Source organism: Hypomesus transpacificus, chromosome 14, assembly GCF_021917145.1.
Source record: "Hypomesus transpacificus isolate Combined female chromosome 14, fHypTra1, whole genome shotgun sequence".
Classification (NCBI taxonomy): Eukaryota; Metazoa; Chordata; class Actinopteri; order Osmeriformes; family Osmeridae; genus Hypomesus; species Hypomesus transpacificus.
Genome location: NC_061073.1, coordinates 6,369,189 through 6,381,218, shown reverse-complemented (window position 1 = coordinate 6,381,218; position 12,030 = coordinate 6,369,189). Strand labels below are relative to the sequence as shown.

Here is a 12,030-nt window from a genome sequence, read left to right as displayed (position 1 = left end):
ATTTCGCATAATTAGAAACCATCCGATTACTTCGTTTTACGATTGTTTGGAATCTCGTTGGTTTTAAAGAACTACAGTTAGCTATCAGTAGCTTTCAGCTAATTCAGGGTTCCGTTGGGAGGATCCCTATTTGCGTGGTTTATATGCCAAATATTCCCACTCATTTCTATCAACAGAAAATGCGTCTATAGGTACATTCGACTTCATGCAGCGCCGGCGGCGTCGACAGCCGGCTGCCTTGAATCTGAGAATACCATTGGCTGCGTCATGTCAGCCGGGCTGCAGGCGACGCCGGCGCTGCATGAAGTCGAACGCACCTTATATTACACACAGAACTTCAACCTCATCCAGACTCAGATTTTCACTAATGGTCACTAATCAATATTAAATATTGAGATGATAGTTGTCTCGAGTTATACAGAGTTAAATCAGAATTTTTCAAAAACAATCTGGATAATTGAAATATATGATGAATAAATATATGATGAATAATACATGAATAATTTATCCCCATCATTTCCCAATTGCCCAATCTGCCAGCCAACATAAATTGAGTCCAACCACGCAAGTCAATGTATGTAAAAAGTAATACGAAAGTTTATTGAACAGAAAAACAAGACTGAGTTAGTGAAAATAAAACCAAAACCTGGGAGCCGCTGGCCCTCCCCGCAATGGGAATGCGGAGCCAGCACGCTCCCTTACCTAACAGTGAATCTAAAACAAAAACCCGAAAACGTTAGCTTGGTCACCAACTCACCCATGTTATAAGTTAAGTGTTATGTTCTATCACTCATTTACAAATAATGCTCTGTGCTCTGCTGCAGTCATGCTCTGGAGGCAGCCTTTGTTGCAATTGACTCGCCTGGGCCATTACAGGTAAAGATCAAAGGGAGAGAACACACAGTATACATTACAGTATATCAAGTTAGGTCTCAGGCGATTACAGCTGTGACTGAGTGATTCAGATCCAAGTGACTTGAATTCAATTCTCTGCATCCTCCTCCTCATCACTATCATCATCCGAGCTGTTGCCACGTTGCCAGTCCATGTCTTCTTCCATTTCCCTGTCCTCCTCTTCCACCAGCCTGTTACTTGGTTTGAGAGTGCATCTGTAGGTGCCTGCTATGGTCTGCTGTTTGAGTCTCAGGTCTTGCAGTCTTCTTTTTAGTGCACTGATGAGGCCCTTGGACCCCTCCTCGGTTAATCCATTTGGCAAGCCTGGAAATGTTGTTAATTTATGTTGAAATGAATTTACCGAAGACTATACTTGCAGGATTGGTTTCCACTTAAATAGTTTGACCTATAAATTTGAAAATGCATGTAGCCAGATCATTTGATTTACACTTACTTCCTGTCTGTGTGCTCACTAAAACAGTGCCCATCAGTGTCTGGACCTTTGCCACTGAGTCCTTGAGGTACTGGCAGTGCTGCAGCATCTCCTTCACAAGGATCTGCTTTTCCTCTTTTAGTCGTGAGGCAAGCATTACGTGGTCAAAGAGCTTCTTCTTTGTAAGGATGTCCACACCGTCTGTCAAGGAATAAAAACATTTGACATTAATAAACTAATTTGATGACATTTTATATGCATACTTAAGTTAAATCTTGATGCAACACCTGTGTTCTGTTCCTGCCAAGGCCAGATCATGCTCTCTGCAGCTTTGTTAGAGAGTTTCTGCACAACTAACTCTGTGTCCACAGGGTCACCATCAGGCTGTTGGTTGTATCTCTGGATGTCTTCCAGCAACCGTTTCTTTTCCTGGGCTATCTTTTGAGTTATTTTCTGTCGCCTTTTGTTGCGATCTGCAAATACAGTAAAAACAATAGTACATAAAAAGAGCTGCCATGGTAATGAAGATATCAGTATAGCCTAAGATTTATCTGCATTAGTTATGTTTACACTATACATACCATTTTGTCTGTAAAGGTAGTGCTTTTTCTGACAAATGCTCACAAAGAGTGCTTCGATTGTGATCTGCAAACTTTGAGCATCAACAGGACCAGGTGCTGTGCTTCCTTGATTAGAGATAAAATAAATACACTTTTAACATTTAAGCTACAGATATGCAGATATTACAACCAAGTGACTGAGAGTGTTTATGAATTAAGTATTTTTCTTACTGCTACTGGCCCACTGCTTGACATCAACAACCCATTGTTTCAGCATGTCATCACAGCAATGCAACTGCTCCTGCATTGTCTTCAGGCTCTCAGCTACATCCACAGTCTTCTCTACTGTCTGAAAACAGCAATACAGAAGGTCTTTAAAACTACCAGAGGTCCTGTACCACTACAATTTCTACTAGGGGGTACTATAACAACCTGATGCATTTTGGGTATAATAAGTAAAAGTTACGTTTATATGTAACTGCTTTAAAAAGTTAATCATCTTCAGTATGTGAACACACCTTCTTGAATCTAGAAGACAAGGCTATATGGAGGCCATTCTCTTTCCGTTCATTCCACCCCATAGCATGGACAGTCAGCATGTCAGTTCTTACTGTGAAGAACAAAACAAAATCACAATACAATTTTGTAAAACAAGTACATTTGCAGGCTGGCAGGGGGAAATAAGCTTACAAACCTGACTTGGCCATATACTTGGTGGTAAGGGCACATCTGGAGAGAAAACTATTCACTTGCTCTACTTCTTCACCGAGAGTGGTGCCGGCGCCCTCCTGGTTCCTTGCAGTCCACAGAATCTACAGGAAGAAGATAATGTGTAAAGCGGTGTGGACACATGTTATTGAAGCATATCCTGAGATTACCAACTTTAGAGGGCAGCACTTAGGGGCTACAGAAAAACTTTAAACACACTCCTAGGTTGTTGTATGGGTCAGTCCAGACCACTGTGGTATGGCTATTGTCATTTATTATGGCATTTTACACTCAGTTTGCCACATCATACTCTAAAATGTACGGTCAAGTAGCTAAAAGCATCACCTCGCATTTTGTATTGTGGGCTTTGGCATGCATCACAGACAAGCAATGCCTCATTTCCTGAAGGGGTTGAAGATGCGTCAGGGCCTCTGACACTTTTGTCAAGTATGGCACATATCGGCAGGTCACATCCATGGCCAAAAATGTAGCACTCTGGAACTCTTTTTGGAGAAACATTGGATATGCAAAGATTTCTCCTCTATACATATTCAGACCTTTAAAAAAAGCACAATGCACATGAAAGAAGATTTAGATCATAATATAAATATATATTATTTTATTTTTTTACTACTACTTAATCAGACCCATACCAACCTTTGAGAAGAAATCCATGTCTACACACAGCAAATTCCACACCTTCTTCATCCAAATTGTTGGCCCGCTTTGAAGTCTCTCTTGCTGCATTCCATTGGGTGTCACCACACATCGCTTTTCCTGCGGTCTACCAAAGTAAATCATTTGAACATGACAATAGTTAATTCAAGTACACTAGATTGCAGGACTGTTCACGCAAACACACAAACTTTAACTGTCAAGATTTTGTCATTGCCTGACCTATCTTACATTTGAAGGATAAAGCAATATGCAATATGAATGTACTGTGCCCCCTGGATAAGAATCTAGTGCTGTATCCCCACCTGATCATAGACTCCCTTCTCCGAAGGCAATCGTGTTTTCTACTTTAACTTTAATTAGAACAAAATAATCCCAATAAATGTTGTTCAGAATAATGTAAAACGTACACTCTTGACAGTTCCCCGGACCTCCTCAACAAAACTGGACACCTCAGAGTCTCGGGCTAAAAACACTCCATCGAAGAACCCTGGCTCTTCACTCCTTTAAGACAATGTATTATGGACTACCTTTGTAATAGGACCTTTTATTTATGTAGCACTTATCAAAAAAAACATTGACATTAACAGTGTCATTAACAGCTGGACATACTGTATATTAACTACATTGGCTGTTCATAATGTGTGCACAGAACTCACTGGTTTGTTTTCTGGAACCTGTACAACTTTCTGTTGCCATCCACAGAAACAGCCACAATTTCAGGGCTACAGGCTGGACAGACCAATGGCTCCTTTCCAAGAAGTTGGTTCTCTTCATAGTTGCAGTACACAAATTGCAGAAAACTTCTTTGAAATGCATCTGCATTCACTTTGCCAGTCTAAAGAAAATAATATAATACAGCTTTCAAAAACGATAAACTACATCTTTGCCTTTGTATGTTTTGTGTTTTGTATGCAACTTTTCAAATCCATAAGGAAGCAAATGACTATTTTGTGTGGTAAGGTCTTCAGTCTATAATCTGAAATATGTACTACCTACTACAGCCACTTGTGGACCTTGAACTGCTTTTTACTTACTCTTCCATATTGCTTTGTTCTCTGGTCCAACATTGCTGTAAAGGCTTGTCTGGACATTCCTGGAGCTGCTGTGTTCATAGCCTCAAAGGAATGGAAGAGATCCTGGTGGAACAGTGTCTGTGTTAGTAATATAAAAAAATTCAACAGTTTAACAAGATCCTACCATTTATGCAAACCAGTATGATGGATCTACCAACAGAGACTGCTGCATCAGCGGTGTCACAGGAGCATATCCTTTGAGGTAGAGCTGTTGGCAGAAAACAATCTGCAAGGCAAAGAACCATAAGGTATACAATTAATAATGTTTGGGTTGTGAGTAATGACTTAAATAACACATTTCAATTTCATATAAGAATGATCTGTTAAGAAAATTGACAATCAATTGTAAAAGAAATGCCAACCTTGTTCACAAATGCTGTATTTTCCAGTGTCACAGAGTGTCACAGCCTCTGTTGGTGGGATGTATTTGAAAAATCCATCCATGATGGTTTGCCTGTTGTGAAGAGTGTGGTGTTTATGTACCGAGCCATCACACTCAGCACAAAACCACTCTGAGGGCATACATTCCCCACAACGGATGACAGCTTCTTTCACGTGACAGTGATTGCATGTCATCTGTACGATGTTCTCAGCAGAAAGTAAATTGTCAAGGTTCTGTGGCCTCGCCTGTTGCCAACATTGTTGGACCTCTTTCTGCCTTTGACTCCAACTGGACAATGGTGGCTGCTGAACAAAATCTTGCGATTCCATGTTCTCTGAGTCCTGTAGAAGGTCCTCAAGCTGCCGCATATTCAAATCTTCAAAAGGGAGGAGAAAAAATAATAATATCGTAACTCCAACATCGCCACAACACACTGTTGAAATACAGCATTTGGAACGAAAGATTATTCACCATGGTCTAGGTGTTGGCCATGGTCTAATGGCGGTGAAGAAGAAACATGTCTTCCTTCGTCTGGTCTTTGTGATGTTGACTGCTTTCTAAGGGCTCGTGGGCGCTGGTGAACAATGTCCCCATTGTGGTCCCTCTTCTTCCAATGAACAGGCTTTGGTGATGTGGTCTTAGTTTTCTGTCTGTTCTTCTCTGTCTAGAATTACAACTTGGTTTAAGAAAGGTTTACCAATATGGGAAATGCCTTCGGACTACTGACAGAAAAAGCAGTTAAAGTAGTGTAACCCTTCTGATTCATGTCTTTTAAATACGCCTCCATGTATCTTATATGAACTGGTAAGAAGGAATACTGTTAACTATAGACAAAACAGAAGCTGCTTTACCTCTTCTGTCTTGAGATGTTCAAGAAATGTATCTACACTCTTGAGCTCATCCTCCAATTCCATCAACTGCAAATCACTCATCATTGAGTTGAAAGAGTAGACAGACAAATGGGCAGATGGCGAGTGGGATGTTTCTTTGGGACACAAGAAAGTGCAATATTAGAACACTTTGAATACAAATAGTAGATAATAGACTCGGAAGTACAAGGAGGCCAGGAACGTAGGTACCAGGTTGTAAAAACAACGATCTGGCGGTGAGTGGAGGGCAAACCAGGGTATGTCACCGCAAGTTATTGGGAAACTGGACCGCAGGTGTGGATCTTGTGCAGGTAGGGTGGACTGGATCACTGGAGCCTGGAGATTCACACAAACACAGACAAACAGAAAGACAAACAGAAAGACAGGCAGAGCCTGTGGAGGGCGTAACACAGGTGGACAGAGGTAGGTGGACACAGGTATACACAGGTACGTCCTGACAAATTATTAAAATAGGCAGTAAGGCAAGGATATGGTGAGGTAATAATATGGTGAGGTAATAAGGATATCGATATCGTTTCCAGAAAATGCGTGACTTCAGCTGCAAGTAAGAAAAGATAAAAAATACAATACAATAAATGTCATACCTAGCAAGCTATGAGATGTAAAAAGGACCACGCCAGCAAAGATAAACATTGGTCTGAGTCCAATGAAAGTGCACCGGTTCATGACCTTGCATGACATAACGTCAGACTAGCTAACTAGCTAGCACAGTGTATTAGCCTATTTTTGCAGTTTACAAAGTCAATTAATTTATATTGGTGATGCAAAGCACCGGGCAATGTACGTCAAACATAATAACATTAAACCAACCTAAAAACAATTAAAAAAAACTGTATAGTAGGATAGTATCTTAAATATACGTTTACCTCATCGATAATAGCTTACCTTTTCAGTACGAGAGAGCGGAGGTTTGGGTGACAAGAAGTAGTTCCAGCCAGATATTGAGCGTCAAACTTTTAGGCGACTCGTGTGTAATAATAAAATTACAATAATGTTGGATAATTTATAGGTTTTGCTGTCAGTGCATTTGACATGATTGCTTCCATGCGCTTAAAATTATGATTAAAATAAAATGATATTCCTCCCCCGATGGATTCTATTTTTCTTTTCTTTTTCATGCATATAGGCCTACCTTTTTAGATCGGTTTATTTGGTATCAGTCCATTTTAAAAATAACTTTTATGTCCTTAAATAAGGTTTATGTCATTGATAACGTTTATGTCTTGGATATAACAAAAAAAATCATGTTGAAAGCACATCGGCCGGATTTTTACGAAATCACCCGACTTATTATGGTGACGTTTCGTAAAAATCCGAAAGCCGCTCATCAAAATCTATGGGAGACCTAATGCGTCAAAATACGACGCCATAGTTCACAATTTTCTACGGGAAAAGCCAAACATATTAACATGGAAGTCATGGGCGTCCCTAGGCGTCAAAAAACGACGAAAAAGGCATCCCCCGGCGTCGGTATAGTGACGCCAAAGGGCTCTGCCCAAGCGTCAATATTTGACGAGTTGGGATGAGACTGGGTTGACAATAACAGTACGGCAGGAGGAGCCATTCAGTGATCTGAAGTAGATAGGGCGAAATGACATAGATAGGGCATTTTTTGGCTCCGCCCATTGAAACCTGATCTGAAAACGGAAGAGAAACAGTTCTTCGCTATAACTCCACATTTCAGTGCGTCAAAGTTTTAGCGCTTTGCACATGCTTTCAGGAACTAATTTCACACGTATATAATGTACTTAGAAGCAAAACATGGAAGTTACTTTACAGGATCTTTAATTTATTTCATCAGATAAAATCAGAAGAATTGTTGCATGTTTATTTTGTTGTTGTGTAGGCCTATATTAGAAACAATAGTCAAAGCTCTTATATTATATGATTACATCTTTGGGGTACCCTCCACAGTGTAGTTTATAGTGAAGCATATTCAATTAATATACTTATTTTTCTTTGATTTGATAATCAGATATTTGTTGATTTAAGTCCAAAAACATTAATTACTCCAAAACCTTTACCATCATTTAAAAGACTTAAGACAAGGGGCCTTGCTTGGAACCCTAATAATCCTATGGAATTTTATAGCAGAAGCCTTCAAATGTTTGAATGTACTGTAGCTCTTGAGTCAAATCAACTGAATTTTATTGTTCAGTTTTGCGATGACAATAACATGTATAGATTGATTGAAGAATCACTGCCTTCATTTGAACTGTTACTTCTTCTCACTTGCTGCTTTCCGTGACACTGTTTTGCTTACGTTTGCGTATTTATGCCGATCATTCCTGTGAATAAAAAAATGGGACAGTTCAAATTCTAAACATTTAGATTGTGTAAACATGCCAAGCTTGTGTGTGTGCGTGGAAGCCTTGCATGTGTGCTTGTCCGTCTATGACACAGTACCTGTTCATCTTAACTTTGTTCCTGCAGCCCAGTCCTCCCTCCCAGTAGCTGGTGCAGGCCCCTCTGGTCATCATGCCTCCACAGCACACACAGGGCTTCCCATTGCTGTATGGCTGCAAAGGACAGATTCAATGAAGTTCAAACTCAGGCTATCTCTGCCCATTGGCAGCTTATAGGGCAGAACCAGTACATGACATAAGGTCATGAATGAGAACATAATGGGAGTGGTGACCTTGACAGAAGCATGACCCCTTACAATGCTGCTTTATTTGCCTAACCTGTTCTTTGGCACAATGGCCACAGATCATTCTGCTAGCCAGCTCCATGAGGTGATCCTGGTCTTCATCATGGCACACATCACAGGGGTAGGCCCGACCGCAGCATGGGAACCTGGCAACACACGCAGAGGTGTCAGCTGGAACCAATTTTCCTGTAAAAAAGAATGCTTCAAACACAACCAGTGCTGCTATGGAAATCAGCATCCCGGACCTTAGCCATCGATGACTCTGTTTGTAGTGTTTGCAGGATCCCTTTCCAGGCAGTGGTTTTCCCAGCTGTACTGCCGGGTCTCTTATACTCTGCCGATAGTTCAGTGAAGTGTTGCCCTGCCCTGTGAACAGCAGACAACAAGAATACCAGCTTTTAGATACCATATATTTGGACAGAGGAGATAAACCAGAATACTCTCAGGTTAACCATCAATGGGCCACTATCAAGTGTGCTCTGACCTAATTTGTCCTTAGAACATGATGGAATGTACTGGAACCTTGTACTGTCAACTAAGACGCTCAGTTTGCTGTGGCAGTGTTGGCAGTTGATGGCCATACTCTGACCATACGAAAGGTTCTGAGAAGATAAAACATTTCAACACATTCAACACATTTAGGTCCTTCAAAATGCATGTTTTTCAGTTGACCTCACATAAACAATTAGTATTGTAATTAGTATTTGTTATTTGTAACATGTAAGCTAGCTCACTTCCAGAGGGCCCTCCTGGGAGCAGCTAAGGCAGCCCACGATGAGTGCACAGTCCTGGAGGATCAGGTCCACAGGAACAGCGTTGGTCAGGTCCAGGTATCCTAGCACGTCACTGTAATGGTGCAGCATGCTGGGTCTAAACGCAGCGCTGATCCCCGAGCTGCATTTCTCACACTGGGCCGTGCAGGGGCTCTTTGCACTCAACGTTAAATCTGCCGTTACCTTACACCTGACAATAACACAGACCAGGGTAGTCAGATATGCTTGTACACATACGGCGGAGGATAAACTCATCAGGTAAGAAGATGAATGTCCACTGTTGCATCAGTGGGGAAAGGCTGGTCTCACCTGTTGCACTGCAGACACAAGGTGATCTGTCTGGCAACCACAGTGGCTGTCTGCTCCCCCAGCGTCAGACCCAGCAGCTTGACCTCAGTGCCTCTCCGAGGATTGCTGGTTTTGATGTTCTCCACTGGGCCACCACCTTCCTCCTCCTGGTCATCACATCCAGGGTCATCTTTGACCCCCTCTTCCTCAGTCCCCTCCTTCTCCTCTCCCTCAGCAATTGAAGTACAGGTGACAGGGTCAGCAGTGTCACTGCCGCCCTGCTCCTTGCACACCGCTGCCTGAAGCTGCTGGAAGGGCACAAACTCCAGGCCTGCTCTCGCAACGTCAAGGTCTTTTTTCAGCTACAGAGATGAAGACAGAGAAGGCAAATGAATACAGTTGAATACAGAGAAGACAAATGTTTGAAATCACCCTTGAGTATAAAAATGGCGGATGGTAGTGCAAGGAATCCATGAGGTCATCATAAACATAAATCCATCATGGAAAGTATTGGGAATGAAGCACAAGCCAGCCACTCGCTGCGTATAATGTTACTACATTGGCGCCATAAGAGCACACTACTCTTAAAGGCAAGGTAGGCAATGTTGTTGAGACTGCAATGATTGGACAGGCTACTTGTCTGTCTACCTACCTACCTCCTGGCAGTAGTCAGGCAGGCATTCATGTGTTTTGGGGGTGTGGCTTTGAAGGAGGGGGTGGGATATTTATCCTTTCAAACTCAAGCTAAAATTGAAAACTTGCCTATCCTGCATTTAAGTAATAGTTGAGTAGAGGTAGAATAGAGTAGAGGTGTCTCACCAGCCTGGCTCCCTCCGTAAACAGTCTCTCTAAACTCCGGTCCAACCAACGAAGGAACGGCCGGAAGAGCAGCTCCACTTTCCCCATCAGCTGATTGGTGGCCTGCTTAGCCTGCAGCCACTCCAGGGAGGCCCGCTGCACATGCCTGTATGGACACAAAACAAATGTAAGAGAACTGATATCAAAGTTGTGTGTAATAACAGTGTTCCTGCATTAGTTCCACCTACTGTCCCATAACTGAAGGCAAATCCTGGTCCTGGGGTATATCTATGGTGAAAATCTATGAAAAGATGATCAAATCCGTCTTAAATTGACTTTTGCACGAGATTATGACTGAAGTAATGATGAGGTAGAAATGTGCGTACCTCTTGAGGATATTTCTCTGGGAAGCTGACCATAACATCAACTTCTTTGAGGTCAAAAGGCTGTGAAACATAGTTAGACAGTTTAACAAAGGCCGAAACTTGGTCAGCCAAGTTTTACAAAAGCCGAAACTTGGTCAGCCAAGTTTTACAAAAGGGTTAAAAACAAAGAACATGTTTATGTTGCTTTGTGAAGCATTAGGGAAATTCCATTATTACCCAGTCTGGATCTGTGGCCTCAATTGAAAACCTGTAGAAAGTAACTTGGCCGTCGTCCCGTTCCTGAACAATAAGCTGTTCTTTGGGAAAACGCTTTGTCATCTGCTTAATCTCAGTGTCCCGCAGTTGTTTGGAAAGATCGTCTGTCAGATCACTGAGTCTGACTTCATGAGGGGTACAAGGAGCAGGTAGGCTTGGCCTGGCTCTGGCTACATCTCTTTGTACAGACTGGACCTCAAACTGGGAGAAATGCTCCGGATGCCAGAAACGGCACTTATCCTCCATGGAACAGAAGCCAGAGAGGAAATATCGACAGGGCCGGTGGTTCGCTCTCTCATGTTTGGCTGGCCCAGGCCTGTGACCTACTTCTCCAGAGCTAGTTTCCTTGGCCTGTGTGACCTCCACAATTGGGCTTCCCTGATCTGTTTGCCTATTTGTACTGTTTTCAAACTGACCCTTTGCAGATTTAAGATCTCTTTTTTGATGGAGGAAGTGACACTTACTCCCAAAATTACAGTGGCGTCCCTGTGCGAAGAACCTGCAAACCGGTTGAGGGCCACCACGGGCTGGGTCTGTCTGACCCTGGTTCTCTTTCTCCTTATGAGACAAGGAAGTCGATAACCCATGGTTGTCCAATGCTGATGCCTGTGTACAATGTACAAAAAACTAAGTTTCCTACTATTTATTTTACAAATAGCATCCACAATTACGTTACCGGTATTTGAACATGAAATGTATTATCTTTTTGCTACACAGCAAGCGGACTTCATTTGGTTGTATAGCCTAAGAACCATTGGTATAGAAATATCACTTGACGTCGACACTATCAGGACGCAGCTATATGACTGCTGCTTTGACACAATGACCGTTGACAGCAACATAAGTGGCACACGTACCTCAAAGTTGCTCATGGTGGACTCTTCCTAATAATTTCGTACAATGTCGCATGCAAAAACTATTAAAATGTGTTACACGTTGTGAAATATAGTAATAGGCTAGAAGGCTAAAGTACGATAAAACACCTGACTGATTACGTGCAAAACAGTGGTGTTTGTTTTGGGGTTTCAGACCGGGGAAGTTTGTGCGTACGCCCCCTGTTGCAGTGGAGGAAAAGGACACTGCAAGGATCTACACATAATGTCTAAAACAACCTTTTTCCTTTTCAGAGACGCTTCAGATCATCCCTCTTAGGCACAATGGAAATGATTACTACAAAACAATCAATGGATCACCTACTATGAAATCAGCTGATCCTTTACTTACTTTTATTTGCCGCAGGAAATAATTCGAAGGAAGCTTTT

General features: G+C 42.0%; 2 protein-coding genes across 2 annotated transcripts; both read right to left on the bottom strand.

The window, feature by feature from the left end:
• Positions 1 to 579: 579 nt before the first annotated feature.
• LOC124476786 lies at positions 580 to 5,842 on the bottom strand. Its single transcript, XM_047034145.1, has 17 exons — positions 5,808 to 5,842; positions 5,580 to 5,713; positions 5,200 to 5,392; positions 4,709 to 5,104; positions 4,505 to 4,572; positions 4,308 to 4,424; positions 3,930 to 4,108; positions 3,681 to 3,774; positions 3,253 to 3,379; positions 2,941 to 3,152; positions 2,582 to 2,699; positions 2,406 to 2,497; positions 2,119 to 2,236; positions 1,909 to 2,013; positions 1,615 to 1,800; positions 1,349 to 1,528; positions 580 to 1,218 (listed from the first exon to the last, which is right to left on the bottom strand). Exons 2-17 carry the CDS (start codon positions 5,661 to 5,663, stop codon positions 983 to 985), a joined length of 2,505 nt encoding a protein of 834 aa, XP_046890101.1. The 5' UTR covers positions 5,664 to 5,713; positions 5,808 to 5,842; the 3' UTR covers positions 580 to 982.
• A 991-nt stretch (positions 5,843 to 6,833) lies between these two features.
• On the bottom strand, positions 6,834 to 11,796 carry si:dkey-24l11.2 (uncharacterized protein LOC100034462 homolog). The gene is made up of 12 exons (XM_047034146.1): positions 11,626 to 11,796; positions 10,730 to 11,374; positions 10,514 to 10,573; positions 10,376 to 10,428; positions 10,149 to 10,293; positions 9,351 to 9,691; positions 9,003 to 9,231; positions 8,753 to 8,870; positions 8,514 to 8,634; positions 8,303 to 8,414; positions 8,025 to 8,137; positions 6,834 to 7,906 (listed from the first exon to the last, which is right to left on the bottom strand). The coding sequence occupies exons 1-12, from the start codon at positions 11,638 to 11,640 to the stop codon at positions 7,837 to 7,839; spliced, it is 2,022 nt and encodes a 673-aa protein (XP_046890102.1). The 5' UTR covers positions 11,641 to 11,796; the 3' UTR covers positions 6,834 to 7,836.
• Positions 11,797 to 12,030: the final 234 nt, after the last annotated feature.